Here is a 22,698-nt window from a genome sequence, read left to right as displayed (position 1 = left end):
CTGTCTAACTATTTCTCTCTCTCTCTCTCTCTCTCTCTACACACACACACACATATATGTGTGTGTGTGTGTGAAGGCTCATGACTCAGTAGAGCATCGGGTACACAATCATGAGGTAGTGAGTTCAATTCCTGGACTGGGCAGTGTGTTGTGTTCTTGAGCAAGTCACTTTATTTCATGTTGCTCCAGTTCACTCAGCTGTAAAAATGAGTTGCGACATCACTGGTGTCAAGCTGTATTGGCCCTTTTGGCTTTCCCTTGGATGACATCAGTGGTGTGGAGAGGAGAAGCTGGTGAGGCTGGTCTTCCATAAACAACCTTGCCTAGACTTGTGCCTCGGGGGGGGGGGACTTTCTAGGTGCAATTCTATGGTCATTCATGACTGAAGGGGGTCTTTATCTTTTATATATATACATATATATATATATATAGTTCAAATTTATAGAAAAACAAAGAGAAAGACAGGTGTAAGAACAATAAGCAAGTGTACTAGTTTGACTCTTAGGAAAAATGGAAAAGTCTTTTACATTTCAAACCTACACTCTTTGACAGAAAGGAATGAGGAAATAAATAGATCTTCATCTAGGTCGTCTCATAGGACACCCCATAGGGGATTTGGTTGCGAATACTATAGGAGTCACAGGACACTGCTCCATGTGGTCCCACAGTTTCCATCTAACTAGGAATATTACGGTCTCATCCATTGTCTTGTATTCAAGATCCTTTGCATGACATCCTACTAGTTCAAAGCCAGGAATCTGATCTGCCAATAACTAAATCCACACCCAGTTGTCAATGCTTCATTTTATTGCTGTTACAATTTTGTCTGTCTCCTACCCTTCAACCTGTCTGGCCTGGCAAGACCTGCCTGAAGATTTCTCTCCCTCCAGCATAGCTCTCCATATCAAAGGAGCACACAGGCACTTCGCCGCGACAAGGTACTTGTTGAATTGGCAGTTGACTACACAGTAGTTCTTCCACCCTTTGATGAGTTTTAGTTAGGTCAGGTTTCTCTTGTGCACTACAGGTAACATGTAACCCAATACAACCTGTTGCATGGTTGGGTCACCAGCAACTAAACTGGCAACTCCATCAAGCTTGCTTGGTGAGGAGGGTGATTGTTGGACACCCTGGGGGACGAATAAAAATAAGTAGAGAGAGAATGAAAAAATGTGTCGAGTTCAGTGGGCCAACATGGCGAAATAGTATAGATATATGATGGGCTTCTTTCAAATTCTGACTACTAAATGCACTCACAAGGCTTTTGTTGGCCATAAGATATAAACAGAAGACACTTGCCCAAGGTGCCATGCATTGGGACTGAAATCAGGACCATGTGGTTAGGAAGCAAGCTTCTTACCACATAGCCATACATGTGTCTACAATCTGTTAAATAAATTCAAAATAAATTTGACATTTGGTAGTTAAAAGGTGAATCTGATCAAAATTAAGGAATTGGTTTGAAAAAATAAATAATTTTGGCACAAGGCCGAAAACCTCAGGGGAGCGGACTTGTTGATTACACTGATCCTGGTGCTCAGCTGGTACTTATTTTATCGACCCTGAAAGGATCAGGAAGATAATAAAAGAAGAAGTCAGAAGTCAATATTGCATTAGCTGTGTAAAGAAAAAGAGGGTGCACAAACAGCAAGGTAGGGCAAAATAGGGCAAAGTAGGGCAATGATCTTTTATTGCTGAAACAGACAGTACTTTTAAGTGTTGTAGAACACTAAGATAGCAAATAGAATTGATAGACTGCCAGAAAAAAAATGTCTTGTGGTTAATGTTATGGCTCTTTATATTTTGAGTTCAAATCCTGTAAAAGTCACCTTTGTCTGTCGTTCCCTCAGGGTCAATAAAATCAAGTAGTGGGGTTGAGGGTCTTGTCTAACCGCTCCTCTCAAAAGTGCTGGCCTTGTGCCAAAATCAGAAACAATTATAGATGGAAACAACAGTTTTATCATTTACTTGTTTCTGTCATTGGAGTGTGGCCATACTGGGGCATCACCTTGAAGGGTTTAGTCGAACAAATTGACTCCAATACTTATTGTTTTAAGTATGGTACTTATTCTATCAGTCTCTTTTGCTGAACTGCTATATAAACAAAGAAGCACTGGTTATCAAGTGGTGGGGCAAACGCAAACATGAAGACACACACACAGACATATGTGCACACACTCACACACACACGCACACACACACACACACACACACAAGATATGCTTCTACACAGTTTCCATCTACTGAATTCACTGTTGGTTGTCCTAGGACTTTAGTAGAATGCCTTAAAATCAATTTTTGGCTGATATGTATAGATTGCTCATCTGTCAAATCTGACAATCATCTAGCAGTTGCAAAAAAACAAAAACAAAAAACAAAAAACAAGCAAAACAAAGCAAAAATGTTGTTTATATTTCTACTGTGATTGACAAAGCCTATTCTAGTTGGAAATGTATTGCCACAGACTACACGTTTGATGTCCACTTAGACCAGAACTGTTAGCTCTTCTTTTGGCATCTGATGTACAAACGCACAATTATTTAACCCTTTCGTTACTGTATTTATTTTGAGATGCTCTCTGTTTCGTTCAATTACTTTAATTGTACCTTGTACCTATAGTAGAAAGGATTATTCCATTGGTCACATTCTTGCTTTCATACACGAGATAGCATGATCACTTTGAAATTATATTTCCAATCATGTAAACCACTTTGAATATTCTGCTGTTCTAACAGCGACTCTGTGTTCGATAATGAATTGTCATTTTACTTGTATCTTACTCTTTGAATATTATTTTAGCAAGTTTAAAGTGATTTCTTTTGTGCTGTCAGCCATTTACCATTTCTGTGGTGCTGCTCCCCTTCCCTTGATGCCCTAGGCACATGCCTACTTTGATCAATGGTTAATCCAGTGCTGGGTCTATACCCAATGGCAATTTCAGATAGAGGTGTTTGGTAGGCTTTCAACAACACGCCAGAAAGCGTGATACTAAAAAGGGGAGGTAATAAGACACAACCCTGTTACACACCATTTGTAACAATAAATGGTACAAATGTCTCCATTGTTTTTAACATTCAGCAGCATATCATCATCATCATCGTTTAACATCCGTTTTCTGCGCTAGCACGGGTTGGACGGTTCGATCGGGGTCTGGGGAGCCAGGGGCTGCCCCAGGCTCCAGTCTGATCTGGCAGTGTTTCTACAGCTGGATGCCCTTCCTAACGCCAACCACTCCGCGAGTGTAGTGGGTGCTTTTTACGTGCCACCTGCACATCATCATAAATTTGGCACACCATACCATGAACATGGTTAGACCACCATATTTGGCAAGGATCCTATACAAACAGAGATTATATATGCTGACTCTACTCTGTTTACTTCTTACTGTAAAGATCACGTCAGCAGTGTCTGTTTCATAAAGGAAGCCACACTAGGTTTTCGTCAGGAGATTGTTAATTGGTAATATATTGAACAAGGCACTTGCCAAGATTTTTCTGGCAATTAACATCAGAGAGATACATCTATTATTGTCATATGATTGATGTCACCTGTGTTTTTATACAGGTGAATGATTTAGCATCTGTGAATTCTTGGGAAATGGAACTTGCTGACCTTTTTAAGGAATGTAGTTCTGTCAGCTTTTTTCAATGAATGTTTCTCCATTGTAGGTGCATATTTTAGCAAGAATTGAATCTGCATCTGATGTTTTATTAAAGGACAATAATGATTTTACAGTTTCACTAGTTAAAATAATAGTTGGAACTCCATCAAACGATGTTTTGGTCAGAATTTGCATCAGATTATCTACAAATTCCTCATTTATATTTGATGATCTGTTCAGAATATTCTGCATTGTTGTCACCAACACCATAATTGTTACTGCCACCTCTACCATTACTGCCACTGCTGTTGCCTCCTCCTTCTTCTCTGCCATTGCCCTCATTATTCTTTGATGTTCACATTTCCATGCTTGCGTGGGTTTAACTGAGACTGCTTTTGTACAGCTAGATGCCCTTCCTGTTGCCAACCCTCACCTATTTCCAAGCAAGGTAATATTTTCTTATGGCCAAAGGAGGTGAGCTGCAGAAATGTTAGCATGCCAGGCAAAATGCTTAGCGGCGAGCTGGCAGAAACGTTAGCACACCGGGCGAAATGCTTTGTGGTATTTCGTCCGCCGCTGTGTTCTGAGTTCAAATTCCGCTGAGGTCGACTTTGCCTTTCATCCTTTCGGGGTCGAGAAATTAAGTACCAGTTACGCACTGGGGTCGATGTAATTGACTTAATACCTATGTCTGTCCTTGTTTGTCCCCTCTGTGTTTAGCCCCTTGTGGGTAATAAAGAAATAGGTATTTCATGTCTTTACGTTCTCAGTTCAAATTCTGCCGAAGTTGACTTTGCCTTTCATCCTTTCACCAGGCTGTGTGTTTGTGTTCTTGATCTAGGCACTTTATTTCACGTTGCTCCAGTTCACTCAGCTGTAGAAGTGACTTCCAATGTCACTGGTGCCAAGCTGTATCGGTCTTTGTCATTCTATTGGATAACATTAGTGGTACAGAGAGGGGAGGCTGGTATGCATGGGCAACTACTGGTCTTCCATTAAAAAAAAAACCTACTTGAACTTGTGTCTCGCAGGGACACTTTCTAGGTGCAATTCTATGGTCATTGATGACTGAAGTGGGGTTTTTATCCTTTCAAAAGTATGCAGCCTTTCTGTTTTAAGCAGTTATAACTCTTTGTAAATGCTTTCATTGAGTGTTAGTCATATGTTCGTTTTGATTTTTAATTGTCCATCTTTGGTGGCTGTAGAATATAAATAGGCTCCAATAATTGTAATTAGCAAAGTGCTAATTAGCAAACTCACACACCAGATATGGGCTATTGTTTGGTCTATTAAAAAAAAAGAAATGTTCTAGAATCCAGAAATGGCAATTATTTTACAGTAAAAGAATAATAGTTTAATGATTAAAAAAAAAAAGCAAAATAATGCAAGGGTGTTATTGTCTGAGTATAGACATTTTGATGTTTTTAATGCCTATCATTTTGTTGTTGGTCTGAAAGCAAATTATGATAGCATCTATAAAGGAGTTTCTATGAGGTTGTTCAACATGCTAGAAATAGCAGCCAAAGTTCCTTGAATCATACTCCATGGCTGTGCGGTTAAGAAGCTTACTTTGTAGCCATGTGGATTCAGGTTCAGTTCCATTGCACAGTGCCTTGAGCAAGTGTCTTCTACTATAGCCTTGGGTTGACCAATACCTTTTGAGTGAATTTGGTTGATGGAAACTGTATGGAAGCCCATTATATATATACATATATATATATATATAGAGAGAGAGAGAAACACACACACACATAGACATTCATACAAATATATATATATATACAAATACACACACACATACATACATTCATACATATATATATATTATTACATGTATGTATATATGTATGTGTGTATGTCTTTGTGTTTGTCTGAATACCACCATCACTTGACAATTGGCATTGGTTTGTTTACATCCCTGTAACTTATTGGTTTGGCGAAAGAGATCTATAGACTAAGTATCAGACTTAAAATGAAGTACCAGGGTCAATTTGTTCAACTAAACCCCTCAGGGTGGTGTCCCAGCATGGCTGCAGTTCAGTGACTGAAATAAGTAGAAGATAAAGATACTATACGGTAATAATGGTAGGCATTAAATATTTTAATATCAAATATTATAGTCCTTAAATGACAAAATGGTCAAGACTGGAATTCTTTTGATCAATAAATCTGCTTCATTAAGGTTGCAAGCTGGCAGAAATGTTAGCACGCTGGATGAAATGCTTAGTGGTATTTCGTCTGTCTTCACAGCCTGAGTTCAACTTTGCCTTTCATCCTTTCAAGGTCAATAAATTAAGTAGCAGTTGCGTACTGGGGTCGATCTAATTGACTGGTCCCCTCCCCCTTTATAGTCGAGCAAATTGACCCCCAGAGCTTATTCATTGTAAGCCTAGTACTCATTCTATCGGTCTCTTCTGCCGAACTGCCAAGTCACGGGGATGTAAACACACCAGCATTGGTTGTCAAGTGATGCTGGGGGGACAAACAGACACAAACATATACACATACATACATACATATATATATATATATATATGACAGGCTTCTTTCAGTTTCTGTCTACCAAATCCACTCACAAGGCTTTGGTCGACCCGAGGCTATAGTAGAAGACACTTGCCCAAGGTGCCACACAGTGGGACTGAACCCGAGACCATGTTGTTGGTAAGCAAGCTACTTACCACACAACCACTCCTGCGCCTGGTGTAAAAAAAGAAAAGAAAAGTGACACTTTGGTAATGTTCCCCACAAAATCCAATCCTTGTTGTGGTGTGGTGGTTTGTGTACTACAATGACCCTGTGAGCTATGCCAGCAGAGTGCAAGTTCCTGTTGGGGACTTCTATGCTGGACGTGTCAAAGGATGGAGGTCAGACTGATATGGATCACCTCTTCATCATCATCATCCAGTGTTTTAAATCTGAGTTTTGTGCCTTAGTAACTGTCCTCACACCATCTCACCTGGTTTTGGGTGTCCTTCTTTTTCAAACCAACCCTCCCAATCTCCTCCACCTTTTCCTTGGTCCACCTTGCTTTCACACTCCATTTATCTCAAACACAATCACCCTCCTCAGAACATGTTCTCAACACATGCCCCTACCACCTCACTCCATTTGCCCTTGCCAAACACTCCACCAATTCTTCCAACTCCAGCATTCCCATCAAATCCTCAGTCCTCCTCTTATCAAACAGCTTTACCTCACACATTTCTCTCTCCATTGCTCTCTTAGTCCTTCTCAAAATTACTATCTCTCTCTCTCTCTCTCCCTCAGACACCTTCTAAACGTAAAAATGGGTTTACATTGGGCCAATATCCCTACTCAGAAAAAGCACAAAGTTACAGAAGCTATGATGAGAGTGGCTATTGGTTTCACACCTATAAAGTGCTCAGCTGTATAGGCGACTTGTTAGACTCAAATATATTACTGTTCTAATGTTTTAGAGTGTGCTTCTTATTCAGATATATGAATTACTGATGATATCTTTTATCGTGTGTGTGTGTATGTATGTAGGTAGATAGATAGATAGATGTACACACACATATGTATATATGATGGGCTTCTTTCATTTTCTGTCTACCAAATCCACACAGAAGGCTTTGATCAACCCAAAGCTATAGTAGAAGACATTTGCCCAAGATGTCATGCAGTGGGACTGAACCTGGAACCATGTGGCTGGGAAGTTAGCTTCTTACCTCACAGCCACATTTATATATATATATAGTTCTCTTTGTTCATAGAAACAGAAATAGTTTAGAATTATGAAAGCCATTGTCTAGTAGTTGTATATATCTCTCTTTACTCTTTTACTTGTTTCAGTCATTTGACAGTGGCCATGCTGGAGCAAATCAACCCCAGTACTTATACTATCGGTCTCTTTCGCTGAACCGGTAAAGTTGAACCAGCATCAGTTGTCAAGTGATGTTGGGGGGACAAACACAGACACACAAACATATAGAAACACATACATATATAAATATATACGATGGGCTTCTTTCAGTTTCCATCTACCAAATCCACTCACAAGGCCTTGGTCAGCCCGAGGTGCCATGCATGGGACTGAACCTGGAACCATGTGGTTGGTAAGCAAGCTACTTACCACACAGCCACTCCTATGCCTATATATATATATATATATATATATATATATATATATATATAATATATATATATATAGAGAGAGAGAGAGAGGGGGGGAGAGAAAAAGAGAAATAAACAAAAGCCAGTCACTGCGTAAAGACAAATATAATCAAACAACAAAAGAAATATATCTAAGTTGTACAACGTAATTTTTTTTTTAAATAGAACCAGAGAAATTCACACCAAAGTCATATGATTGCTGTGATTTACATTGCATTGAAAAAAAAAAAAATTTTTTTTAACTATTGCAGTGTAGTTTTTGCAGTTTGCTAAAAATGCCATAGGGCATTATAAATATCAGTCTATGTATGCAGTTGAATACAAAGAAGAATAATTGATATATTAAGTAATTATTTATGCGCTTCATTCAGGTTGTTGAAAATAAATCCAGACTGTTTGAAATAATGATAATAATAATGGTTTCAAAATTTGGTACAAGGCCAACAATTTCAGGGAAAGAATTAAGTTGTTTACATTGACCTCAGTAGTCAACTGGTACCAATTTTGTCAACCCTGGAAGGATGAAAGGCAAAGTCGACCTCAGCTGAATTTGAACTCAGTATGAATAGTCGCATGCTAACAATTCTGTTAGGTCGTCTCCTTAATGATTAATCCTATTACAGGCAGAAAGCCTGAAATTTTTGGGGAGGGGCAAGTCGATTACACTGATCCCCAGTACTCAACTAGTCCTTATTTTTATCAACCCCAAAAGGATGAAAGGCAAAGTCAACCTCAGCAGTATTTGAACTCAGAACATACAGACCAACTGTTGCAAAGTATTTTACCTGGGGTGCTAACAATTCTGCCAGCTCGCCTCCTTAATGTTTCTGCTATAGGTAGAAGGCATGGAATTTTGAGGGAGGGGCCTAGTTGGTTACACTGACCCCCCACCCAGTACTTGACTGGTATGTCTTTCATCAATCCTGAAAGGACAAAAAGACTTAGAACTCAGAATGCAACAACGGACTATATGTCACTAAACATTTTGTTCGACGCGCTGACGATTCTACAAGCTCGCTGCCTTAATAATTAATCATAATCCCTTTTTTTTTTGCTATAGGCAGTTTTTGGTGTGGGGCTAATCGATTACATCAGCTGGTACTTATTTTATCGACCCCAAAATGATGAAAGGTAAAGTCAACACGGTGGAATTTGAACTCAGAACGTAAAGCCAGAAGAAAGGCCGCTAAGCAACTCGCCCCGAGGGCTAATGATTCTGCCAGCTCATTGCCTTACTGCTAGAAATAATGATGATGGTGATTTCAAATTTTTGCACAGGGCCAGCAGTTTTCGAGGGGAGGGTGAAGTCGATTACAACGACCCCAGTACTTGAATGGTTCTTATTTTATCGAATCCGACAGCAAAGTCGACCTCAACGGAATAATGACAACGATAATAATAGTAATAAAACTATTATTTTTTTTTGTTAGTATTAGAGATGGAAAATAAACCCTTCAAAGATTTGGTATCGTAGAGCAGATGAAACAGTTTACACGACTGAGTTTTAAAAAAAAATTAAACTCCTAAATGACGTAAAGAATTGACAAATAATTAAAAATCAGTTGTCAGTCGTCTGTCTCTATCTACCACTTCAAGGTGCGAGCTTAATTGCAGAGTGAAGTGAAATCACGTGTAGTTTTGCGAGATTTCAGTAGCACATGCGCATTGGCCTGTAGCAGAACAGCTCGCCATTTTATTGTAAAATGTGGATGAAATGTCAATAATGACTTCGTTTGTCGACAACTTCTGGGTAAGATTTTATTTCTTTGTATATTCGAAGTATTATTAAGGATCCATAGTGATAACTGTTCTGTCTTTGAGTTAATCAAAGCTTTTGACATTTCTAATAATGCTGGGTGTAGCCTGCCTTTTTGTCTCCCACCTCAGTCTCTCTCTCTTGTATACATATGATGACTGTATAAGCGATGCATATATATATATCTATATCTATCTATCTATCTATCTATCTATCTATCTATCTATCTCTCTCTCTATATATATATGTATGTATGTGTGTGTGTATGTATGTATCTGTGCATGTATGTGTGTTTTATCTATTACATGGTCCAATCATTAGACTGGACATCCTAGGGCACCGCCTCGAACTGTTTAGTCGAACAAATCGACCCAGTACTTATTTTTTTTCTAAGCTTATTCTGTCGGCACCTCTTTGTCGAACTGCTATGGGGGACGTAAACAAACCAACACCAGTTGTCAAGCGGTGGTGGGGGACAAACACAAAGAGACACACATATATATATACACACGCGACGGGCTTCCTTCAGTTTCCGTCGCCAAATCCACTCACAAAGGCTTTGAATGGCCCTGTGGCCCTGCACTGTAATAAAAGAAACTTGCCCAAGGTGCCACTCAGTGCGAATGAACCCGGAAACATGTGGCTTGGAAGCTAGCATCTTACTACACAGCAACGGCTGCACCCTGTGTGTAAATAAAATAAAAAAAGATAATAATAAAACTGGACATATTCGGGACCACACCCTGACAACTTGAATTACAACTGCTGATAGACGTAGTGAAAGAGCGAATGAGTAAAAACGATCCAAGGCTATAATAGATCTCGAGACAGATATAACCATTCTTTATGAAAGCCGAACTTTTCCACTCTTTCTCTCTCTGTCTCTCGTTGGCAGTTTTGCTGAGGTGTAAAGTTTTTATCTCGTGTAAAATGTTGCTGTCCTTGTTTATGTATATGACTCGAGATTACTCGTTAAATATGTGTGTATATATATATATATATATATATATATATATATATATATATACAGGGTGTCCCCCCAAAATGTATACACAACTTAAATAATTGTAAATTTGTTATTCTTTGTAAGCCTAGTACTTATTCTATCGTTCTCTTTTGCCGAACTACTATGTGTATACATTTTTTGGGGACACCCTGTATATATATATATATATATACACACACACACAAGCAGGATTTAAATAAACACACATTCACATTACACACCCACTGACATGGATACGCCAAGTTGTTATAGAAATACCTATCGAAGCTTATTTCGAAAGAGAAATTACATCGTTCATATTTTTGTTATATGCCCACCCACCCCTCTTTATGATATGAAATGCATCGTTGAACAAACAAGAACAGCTTTTGCTGGTCACTAACTCCCACCTCACCTGGTTTCGTGGCCGTCATCTGTCACTGCTGTCTTTGGTCGTTTTTGATATAGCTTGGGGGCGGGGGTGACGTTAAATAGTTGGTTGGCTAGTTAATGTCATCCCATTTTTTTATTATAGTAATGCAGTGTTATGTTTCATTTCAAACCGATTGCATGTGTTTCACTAGTTTAACGCATCACTACTATATATATGTATATATATATTCCTATTTCATTCATGTTCGTTTGAATGTTAGCACGAATATATTAATTCCAACATCCTTCTTTACATACCTCAATCAAATTAAATTTGAAAAAAGGAAAGCAGAACGAAAACAAACACATACACTCACACACGAGAAAGAGATTAGCACAAACTTCTAACTTTTCTATTAATTTTGGCACACATACATACATACACACACAAGCATACACATCTATCATCGAAGATACTTTAATTTATATTGTTTTACAATAGTTTAGTCTTTTTATCGATACATTAAACAAAGTTGTCGTTTAGCCCCAGGTCAGCTTTGTGATCCACCTTTGACCATCCCGTGTTTCTTTTTGCATTTAGGACGGTTCTACATGACAAATGTATCTTATCCTTTATGGTAGATTTTGACCTGGCTACTATTTCTTGCAGGTCGTGCGACTGTCTCGTAGAGGCTCCCTCGTCGGCTGAAAACTGTGTGAAATAGATATTTTTAGTTGTTGTTTACATAGGTTTGAACTATTTAATTTAGGTTCCTGTAACACCTTTTGTTGTTTAACCACAGGTCAGTCCTGTTCCCGTAGAACTAGTTTGTAGCATTTTTCTGCTGCTATAGGCCCCTTTTAATGTTTATATTTATTTAGCTTGTTATCATTGAATACCATTGTACAAGGACGGGCGATATGACCAACATTTCCGCCAACTCATTCAACAATCAGGTTTCTTGTAAAACTCTGCTTTTACTGAACTTTTAACGACTCTAACCAGGCCATACTTAAAACATTCGTTATCCACTTGCTATACACACTAATTATATTTTCCATAATAGCAAAGTCAAACAATACTACTAGATGAATTAGAATTTATTCCCTTATTTGATCTACTCCCTCGGCTTTGTTTATGAGAGCCATTAACAAACAGTTTCGGCCAGCTTTGTTTGAAATCCGTCTTCATTTATATACTTCTACTCACTCCTCGTCCTTTTTCTCTCTCTACCTGTTGCCAGTCAAGACATTTTCCTTTGCTAGTCAAACTATTTATTGCTGTTCGTTTGCCCTACACACAATCATTTCTTTGCCAAACCTTTCTATCAGCAAAGGTTACTTGAACATAAACTATAATGGTACATAAGATTGCTCTCTCTTTCTCTCTCTCCTAACAACGAATAATGAGGTATCAGATCAAGTTATTTTAGATTTCCGTTTCGTATAGTTTTTATTTCTATTTTTCACACACATATACGATCCTACTTAAGCCATCTCATCTGTTCATGTGATATCAGTTAGCCTATTTTCCTCTCAGACCTAGCAGTATAGAATTAAATAAGTCTCTAATAATTAATGATGCTTTATTTTATATTTTGTATTCAAAACAGTCATTGACTTGTGGCGACTATGGTTTGCTTAAAACGATCCAAACCTTCGTTTGTTGTCTGTGGTGATGTTATTTTGCTTTTTATTATATCCCGTGGAGGGAAAATAGACTCCAAAGAGAAGTACTACTGGTTAATGCTTATTTTGAACTTTTGAAGGTTAGACGTTAAAACTAAAACATTAGCAGCGAAAGAGATCGAGAAATGGATGCAGTTTGGGAACAAGGAATATTACGAGAATGCAGGGAGGGAAAAATACATATGTATAAACACACTAGTAGGATGACGGGAGATGTGAGTGCATAAGGATGCGTTTAACTGGATCGGCATAACACCAGCAAACCTAGAACAGTTCATGATAGTAGGCGTAGAAAAGACAGTCGTCAGATGCGATCTGTACTGGATTGATTTAATGGTTGTGAAGTGCTGGTGTATGAGGTGTTGCTTGTCAAGTGGACCAGCTGGTTTGGATCTGGCTAGAATGTGTTTGTGCATGATGGCTGTTAAAATATCTGAAACGTCCGTTGGTGATGAAGGATGAGAAAGTAGGTCTTGGGAGGCCAGTTTTGTTTTCGGAAGAATACGTGGTCACTATGAAAGATGAATAGAAATAAAGGGGGAAAGAGGGGAGAAAGGGAGAGGGAGCTTGCATGTCTGGAGAATGTGATGGATGGCACCGTTGTTGTTGAGATGTTTTCTTGAGATTTTTAATAATTAGTCAGATGATGAGGGGCGGTGCCCTAAACTTTGAATGCTGTCAGCTACTGGAGATGTTGATGTGGTTAACGGAGAGAAAATGTAGCAGGAAAAGATTTGTGTGTGTGCTTACTTGTATCTGCGCGTGTGTGTGTCTGTATGTGTGTATATATATATATATATATATATATCCCATGCCAGCAAGAAAGGCGGACGTCAAATGATGATATATATATATATATAATTGTGTGTGTGAGTGCATCTGTGGGTGTGTGTGCTTCTTGAAAGAAAAACTAAAAAAAAACTCTCGCAAGCTTCTGTCATGATTATGTGTGTAAACCCAATTTTCAAAGAGATGCCTGGAGTGTGACAGTTGATTATCTAAGAAGGCAGTCATAAGGGTTAGCGATCGACAGCAGCATCTGTGTGTGTGTGTTCATGTGTATATATATGTATTATATGTATGTGTGTATATTTATGTAGATGAATGTTTGTTTACGTTTATGTAGAGAAATGTTTGACGTTAATTTGTCAAAATAGTTACTGTATATATATATATATATATATAGATATGTGTGTATGTATGTGTGTGTATATATTGTTTGTATGTGTATGTGTGCGTGAATGTATATTAGAAGAATATATATATATATATACATATATATGCATGTGTAAGGAGAAGAAGACTTCTGACATCTTGTTATCTCTGTCATGTTGCCATGAATATTCTTAATTGTCTCAGAATATTAAATACTTTCATCACACATATCTCTCCTCACTCTCATTCATGCCTTTATCACTCCTGCTTCTCACTCTAGATAAAGGTGGATGAGCAACGACAGATGTGGGCTTGTGAGACTTGTTTTGTAGTGCCATGGAAAAGTGGATGTTAAGTGGTGATGATTGTGCTTACATAAATGTGTTTATATATTAGTACACTCGTTTCCAATGGCTTGGGCCATGAATGCAGGACCTATTCTCTTGTCATCCCAACCAATATTGAGTCATTGGGAGTAAATCTGTTTATCTCCAAAATGAATGCATTTCTGAGCACATTTCATTCGCTGTAATCAATATGAAGCACAGGTACTTCTTAAAACCCAAAACAGAGAATGGTTCTTTCAGATGTGGTTGTTGTTGCAGTAGTTGGGAGTGTAATGCATATTTGTTCTGATTAAACACCAGCACTTCTGTAGTTTCTTTACTTGTGAGGACACGGGGTATGTAGAGCAGGGGTAGTAGTGATGATTTTCTGGTTGATGTCCTCTCAGTTGCAGTTGCTTTTTGGATGTCAGTGTCTAAGAAGTAGTAGTGCTCTGACAGAATTTGACTTTCACCACCACGTGTATATGTATATGTGTGTGTGCTACACACACACAAGCACACAGAGACGATGGATTCACTTGTCATGAACAACAAATGAAGGTTCAGTAAAATAAAGCATTAATCATGTTCTATGGACATGGATGTGTCTCTTGGGGCCTTCTGGTGCCTTGCAAACCTTTTGGTAAATGGAACCAGTTGAGGACTCAGTTTGCTTAAGTGCTTGTGAATCATTTACTATGTATTTCCTTGAGTAGATGGCAAGACCTACTTTATGCCACAAAACCATACCCCCTCTCTCTCTCTCTCTCTCACTCACATACATTTTATAAGGGGTTGCTGAAAATTCTGGTCTTTAAAGGTATTGTGAAAGGTCTAGTCGAAAGCCCAACCTTCCAAGTTCTTCTACAGAGCTTAGAATTACTGAAAGACCATTGCAATAAGTGCGTGAATCTGAAAGGGGGAATATGTGAAATAAAATCATTAACTGAACCTTTTTTTTTTACCCAAAGCCAGGAACTTTTCAGCACTCCTCATGTGAGTGTGTGTGTATATATATGTGTGGATATATATATATATATATATGATTTCACTGAGGCATAGCGATGCTAATAACCAGTTGTTAGAACTCAATATACTTATGTTTTAGAGTAAAGCAATGGGTGAGTCCAGAGCATAATATTAGTTAATGAATGACAAAAGGACAAGTTATTTAATTACTTTTAGCTTAGTGCTGTTTCTGCTTATTTTACTTGGTTCTGAGGAAACTATAGACTGTTACACAACCATTCAACTCAAAGTGCACTGTTTCTTATTGTAGAAACAAGTGTAAGCTAATTTAAGTAATTATATAACTTCTGTTCATTTTGGCAGTCATTTTACACATATCTAACTTAGATTGGTTTTGAACATTATTGGCCCAGAGAATGACTAACTTAATAGCACCTCTTGGAGAGGTCCTTTAAAACATGTTTTGGGACACCATGGACCACTTGAGCAAAAAGTTGTTGTTAACTGAGATGTATCCCAGTGTTGCTGATTTGTCTAGTACTTCTTGGAGGAATTTGCCCTGATACTGTTTAAATGTTGTGGGGTCATCTCCTATTTTAATATTTTTTGGGATGGCATTGAATAAAACAGGATCATTTGAAGTAAAAAAGTTGTATTGCAATATTCCTACATAATGCAAACTCTACTTTTGTTGGGGACACATGGCATGGAGGCCTAGCCTTGGGTGACTCATAAACTCAATACTGACATCATTTGGATAATATTTGTGGAATATTTCCCACATTGTACAAATAGTATAATGCCCATCATGGCACTGGAGAGAATAGAGTTTCAACCTTTTGATCTCTTAAGACAAGTTATAAATAATGGTCATTACATATTTTTCACTCATAAAGGAAAAATATATTCTCTTTTAATCTTTTACTGGTTTCAGTCATTTGACTGCGGCCATGCTGGAGCACCGCCTTTAGTCGAACAAATCGACCCCAGGACTTATTCTTTGCAAGCCCAGTACTTATTCTATCGGTCTCTTTTGCCGAACCGCTAAGTTATGAGGACGTAAACACACCAGCATCGGTTGTCAAGCAATGCTAGGGGGACAAACACAGAGACACAAACATACACACACACATATATACGACGGGCTTCTTTCAGTTTCCGTCTACCAAATCTACTCACAAGGCATTGGTTGGCCCGAGGCTATAGTAGAAGGCACTTGCCCAAGATGCCACGCAGTGGGACTGAACCCGGAACCATGTGGCTGGTAAGCAAGGTACTTACCACACAGCCACTCCTGCGCCTATATATTGACCATCATTTATAACTTGTCTTATATATCTCTCTGTGTAAAAACCAATTTGTCTGGAGCCCAAGAATACTTGGAGTTCTTCACTGAGACCCCCTTCGGTCAGACACTGACCATGGGCTTGCACCTACAAAGTTACTGTCTGAGGCACAAGTCTGGGCAAGGTTGTTTATGGAAGACCAGCAGTCGCCCATACCAGCATGGAGAAATGTGAAATAAAGTGTCTTGCTTAAGAACACAACATGCAGTCCGGTCCGGGATTCGAACTCACAACCTCACGATCGTAAGCTCGACGCTCTAACCACTGAGCCATACAATATTGTTAGCCTGGTGTGCCAATAGAGTTTATGAAGTATTTTGCCCAGATTGATAATCCTTCACTATTAGCTATATATATATAGCTAATAGTAAGGGATTATCAATCCAGGAAAATACTATATATATATTTCGTATTTGGAAAATTACTCTCCCCAGACACAACACTATATATATATATTATATATCTATATGTCAACAGCCAATATAAATATGATTGATCTCTGCAGCGCTTACATACATATGTTTGTATGTATGCATGTGGCTAAATGCCATTGCTGTTAAAAACCTCTTTGAGTTGCTTCTTACATTAGAGATGACTGAAAGGGTTGCCAACAGGGAAGGCATCCAGCTTTGAAACACTGTCCGAGAAAAGGTATCATAAGTATGACTGACAGAGGAGAAGTCTGTTATAGTTGACCCACATAATCTACTTCCTGCTGTCGGAGAAAGAATGTTCTTAAAATGATTTTGTTGTTTGTATCTGTGTGTGTGTGTGTGTGCATGTGTCTGTGTGTATTTATAGGCATATGTATATATGTATGTTTATACATACATATTGCTTATTCTATATGTATTGTGTGTGTGTGTCTCTCTATATATAATTATAGACAATGTAAATGTTGGTTGATTTTTCCAGTCACACTATAGACATAGGGAAGGAGAGAGAGAGAGAGAGATACACAGAGTTAACATAAGAGATGCTGAGAAAGTGAATACTATGCACACACACACAATGAAAGAATCATAGAGACAGAGATGGTAGGTGTTTGTGTATACACACACACACACAATATATATATACATACATACATATATATATATATATATATATATTTCTTTACTGTCCACAAGGGGCTAAACATAGAGGGGACAAACAAGGACAGACAAATGGATTAAGTTGATTACATAGATCCCAGTGTGAAACTGGTACTTTATTTATTGACCCTGAAAGGATGAAAGGCAAAGTCGACCTCTGCAGAATTTGAACTCAGAACGTAACGACAGCCGAAATACCGCTAAGCATTTCACCTGGCGCACTAACCTTTCTGCCAGCTTGCCTTATATATATATATAGAGCGAGCTGGTAGAAACGTTAGCACGCTGGGCAAAATTCGTAGCAGTATTTCGTCTGTCGCTACGTTCCGAGTTCAAATTCCGCTGAGGTCGACTTTGCCTTTCATCCTTTCGGGGTCGGTAAATTAAGTACCAGTTACGCACTGGGGTCGATGTAATCAACTGAATCCCTTTGTCTGTCCTTGTTTGTCCCCTCTATGTTTAGCCCCTTGTAGGTAGTAAAGAAATATATATATATATATATATAGAGGGAGAGAGAGAGAGAGAAGACTGGTGATGCAAGCAGGAAAAATAGAGCTCACAGCATGAGTATATATATCTTTTATTAATAATCAGAAGTTACAGAGTGACTCAAGAATTTAGAGTTTTGTAACTCTCAGCCCTTAAGTCACTCTGTAACTTCTGTTGATTAATGATAACAATAATAATATATATGTGCAGGTGGCACGTAAAAAGCACCCACTACACTCACGGAGTGGTTGGCGTTAGGAAGGGCATCCAGCTGTAGAAACATTGCCAGATTAGACTGGAGCCTGGTGCAGCCTTCTGGCTTCCCAGAACCCCGGTCGAACCGTCCAACCCATGCTAGCATGGAGAACGGACGTTAAACGACGATGATGATGATGATGATGTATATATAAGGTAGTTGGTGTTAGGAAGGGCATCCAGATGTAAAAACTGCCGAAACAGTCACAGAAGTCTGGTGCAGTCTTCTGCCTAGCCAGCTCCTATCAAACCATCAAGTCCATGATGATGGGAGAAGGGAGAAAAGGTTGAAATAAGTGTATGACCTTTCTTAAGCACAGAATGATTTTGTTGTCAATTTTTTCTTAATTTTGAATATTGTTTTTAATTTTAAGGTAACAAGTATTTTTCTGTTGTAAATTAGTATTCACTTCATCATTTTGTATAATAATCAGGAAATGTGAACAAAGTTAAATTATGATTATTGTATTTATACCACATTTCCTAACTTTAACCATGGTAGCAAAAGTATACTTCTAAGTATATATATATATATATATATATATATATATATATATATATATATAGATAGAGAGAGAGAGGAGAGAGAGAGAGAGAGAGTGTGTGTGTATATTGTGTAGCTAGTTAGAGTAAATCGAAACTGTTTCCCCAAGAAGCATATCTGCTTATTCCATTATTACAATCCAACATGTAGTCTCAGTTGCTGCTGTATGCTAGTCAAAACACATATCAAAATTGAGAATTATGGAAATATTATTTACAGAGTTATTGTATAGCAAAACAGGAAATTGGAAATTATTTGGTTTTATTTATTCACCATTACACGTGTTTCATTTGCTAATAGGAATTACAAATGTTACATGTTAAATAGGCAGGCAAGGAATTCCCTATTGTGTGTGTGTGTGGATGTATCTCTAGATTTGTTTATGGATATGTATGATGAATGTATGGAACTCGATTGAGGAAAGAAAACTCCAAATGACCCGTCCTTGTTTTCTTTGTATCGTCTATCTGAATGTTTTGTTGTCCCTAACTATCTGGATGTTTTGCATTCTTGTCCCATTTTGTATTTATATATATATATATATATATATATACACACACACGCATGCCTGTATGCATTTATATATTTGCTTATATACATGTGTGTGTTTGTATGCATCCTCCTCATTGTTTTAATTCCCAGTTTTTCATACTGGCGTGGATCAGACAAAACTTATTAAATCAGATTTGCTACAGTTGGATGCTCTTTCTGTTGCTAACCTTCATCAGTGTCCATGTAAGGCAATATTTCTTTAGCCCTTCATACTATGAACAGTTCAGTGACTGGAAATATGTCATTGCAGATTGCAAACTGTTTGTAGGGACGGTGGTCTTGGTGTTACACGTCAAGCAAACAACATCTAGAAAAGAAAACACAAATACGCTAACAATACCTACACACTCATACATGCATGTATATGTGCTCTCCCCATGTCTCTTTTTCCTTTCTTTTCTTCTGATGAAGGGCTAACATCCTGAATGTTAAGTTTCTCTTTCTCCATTAACCATTAGCATTCAGATTACTCTGCTTATTTCCTAACAATGAAAACAACTTGTGTAGTTCAGTGGTCCATATATATACTTACATATGTGTATGTATATATGTGCATTATATATATATATATATATATATATATATATATATATGTATACAAGTAAAGAAATTATTTATCCACCAATGCGGTGTTGAGCACTCATTCCAATGTTCTGCTTTTACTACCCGTGACCCATTGGATTACCAGGAAAACCTGAGTTTCTCAGCAATGGAGTTTTGTTTTGTGGGTGATTTTTTTCTTCTTTTCCATGTTATTTTGCATGCTTTCAATGATTGTGACATTGACATCATACGTTGATGGATCCTTTCCCCAGAAAAGGAGATTTGGCTGCTATTTCTTGCATGCTCTGCTACCACATAACAAGTATTTCGGGTCCTTTATTGCAAATAGCTGTTATGTGGTAGCAGGCCGTTCTAGAAATAGTAACCAAATCTTCAGAGGTGAGATACATTCAATTGACTTAAAAAAAAAAAACCTGTGGAAAAAAATTTTTTCACATTGAGTTTACAAATGGGTCTTTTATGACATATTTACTGTATTTTTAATGTCATATTCACTTTAAAACATTTTTTAAATATGGCAAAAAAAATTATTGTAATGGTATTCAATTGAAAATAATTAACCAAAACATTAAAATATTGTCTGCTAAATAAATATAAATATTTATTGTACAAACAACTTACATTTTTGAAATAATGTTCACTTAAAAATATTTCTAAATGGTTGAAATATTGTAATTAGCAAAGCGAAAATATCATATATGTATATTTATATACGTGTGTGTGTATGTATATTTATATACGTGTGTGTGTATGTATATTTATATACGTGTGTGTGTATGTATATTTATATATATGCATATATGTATGTATATTTATATATGCATATATGTATGTATATTTATATATGCATATATGTATGTATATTTATATATGCATATATGTATGTATATTTATATATGCATATATGTATTTATATATATATATATATATATATATATATATATGTATATATATAATATATATGTATGTATATTTATATATGCATATATGTATTATATATATATATATATGTATGTATATTTATATATGCCATATATGTATTTATATATATATATATATATATGTATGTATATTTATATATGCATATGTATATTTATATATGCATATGTATATTTATATATGCATATATGTATTTATATATATATATATGTATGTATATTTATATATGCATATATGTATTATATATATATATATGTATGTATATTATATATGCATATATGTATTATATATATATATATATATGCATATATGTATTTATATATATATATATGTATGTATATTTATATATGCATATATGTATTATATATATATATATATATGTATGTATATTATATATGCATATATGTATTTATATATGTATGTATATTTATATATGCATATATGTATTTATATATGTATGTATATTTATATATGCATATATGTATTTATATATGTATGTATATATATGTATGTATATTTATATATGCATATATGTATTTTTATATATATATATATATATGTATGTATATTTATATATGCATATATGTATTTATATATATATATATATATGTATGTATATTTATATATGCATATATGTATTTATATATGCATATATGTATTTATATATATATATAGTATGTATATTTATATATGCATATATGTATTTATATATATATATATATATATATATGTATGTATATTTATTTATGCATATATGTATTTATATATGATGTATATTTATATATGCATATATGTATTTATATATGTATGTATATTTATATATGCATATATGTATTTATATATGTATGTATATTTATATATGCATATATGTATTTATATATGTATGTATATTTATATATGCATATATGTATTTATATATGTATGTATATTTATATATGCATATATGTATTTATATATGTATGTATATTTATATATGCATATATGTATTTATATATGTATGTATATATATGTATGTATATTTATATATGCATATATGTATTTATATATATATATATATATATATGTATGTATATTTATATATGCATATATGTATTTATATATATATATATATATATGTGTATGTATATTTATATATGCATATATGCCCCTGGGAGCTCCTCTATGCTGACGACCTCGCTCTAATTGCTGAGTCACTATCAGAACTGGAGGAGAAGTTCCAGGTGTGGAAGGAGGGTTTAGAATCGAGGGCCTTAGAATCAACCTAGCTAAAACCAAAGTACTAATAAGTAGAAAGGTAGACAATCCACAAATATCCTCAGGAAGATGGCCCTGCTCGATCTGTAGAAAAGGTGTAGGTAGAAACTCTATAAGATGTACCCAGTGTAAGCTATGGACACATAAGAGGTGCAGCAATGTCAAAGGTAGGCTAACTGGGAAGATAGTTTTTGTATGTGGCAGATGCTCTGGAGCATTGACCTCCGAAAATCTGCAGAAAACAACTTCCGTCACTTTCCGGGGGGAAAAACTAGAAGTAGTTGATAGCTTCCGCTATCTAGGTGACCAAGTCAGTAGTGGGGGTGGGTGCGCTGAAAGTGTAACTGCTAGAATAAGAATAGCCTGGGCAAAGTTTAGGGAGCTCTTACCTCTGCTGGTGACTAAAGGTACTCGCTCACTCAGAGTAAAAGGCAGACTGTATGATGCATGTTACGAACAGCTATGCTACATGGCAATGAAACATGGGCCGTGACTGCTGAGGACATGCGTAGCTCGTGAGGAACGAAACCAGTATGCTCCGATGGATGTGTAATGTCAGTGTACTTACTCGACAGAGCGTTAGTACCTTGAGAGAAATGTTGTACCTAAGAAGCATCAGTTGTGGTGTGCAAGAGAGACGATTGCGCTGGTATGGTCATGTGGCGAGAATGGAT

The 22,698-nt window shown here is 36.5% G+C and overlaps 1 protein-coding gene across 6 annotated transcripts in view; it reads left to right on the top strand.

Moving 5' to 3' along the window:
* The window catches only part of LOC115214905 (F-BAR domain only protein 2), a 230,937-nt gene that overhangs the window by 83,008 nt on the left and 125,231 nt on the right, over positions 1-22,698 (top strand). The window contains exon 1 of one of the 6 annotated variants that reach the window (XM_036505558.1): positions 9,358-9,485. The exons of the other annotated variants lie outside the window; for them this stretch is intronic. Within the exon in view, the coding sequence (XP_036361451.1) occupies positions 9,450-9,485 (36 nt within the window). The 5' untranslated portion in view covers positions 9,358-9,449. Of the gene's footprint in view, positions 1-9,357; positions 9,486-22,698 lie in introns of those variants that run through there. 6 annotated transcript variants of the gene reach the window in all.

Source organism: Octopus sinensis, linkage group LG8 (genome assembly GCF_006345805.1).
Source record: "Octopus sinensis linkage group LG8, ASM634580v1, whole genome shotgun sequence".
Lineage (NCBI taxonomy): Eukaryota > Metazoa > Mollusca > Cephalopoda > Octopoda > Octopodidae > Octopus > Octopus sinensis.
This window is presented reverse-complemented; position numbering and strand designations above follow the sequence as displayed.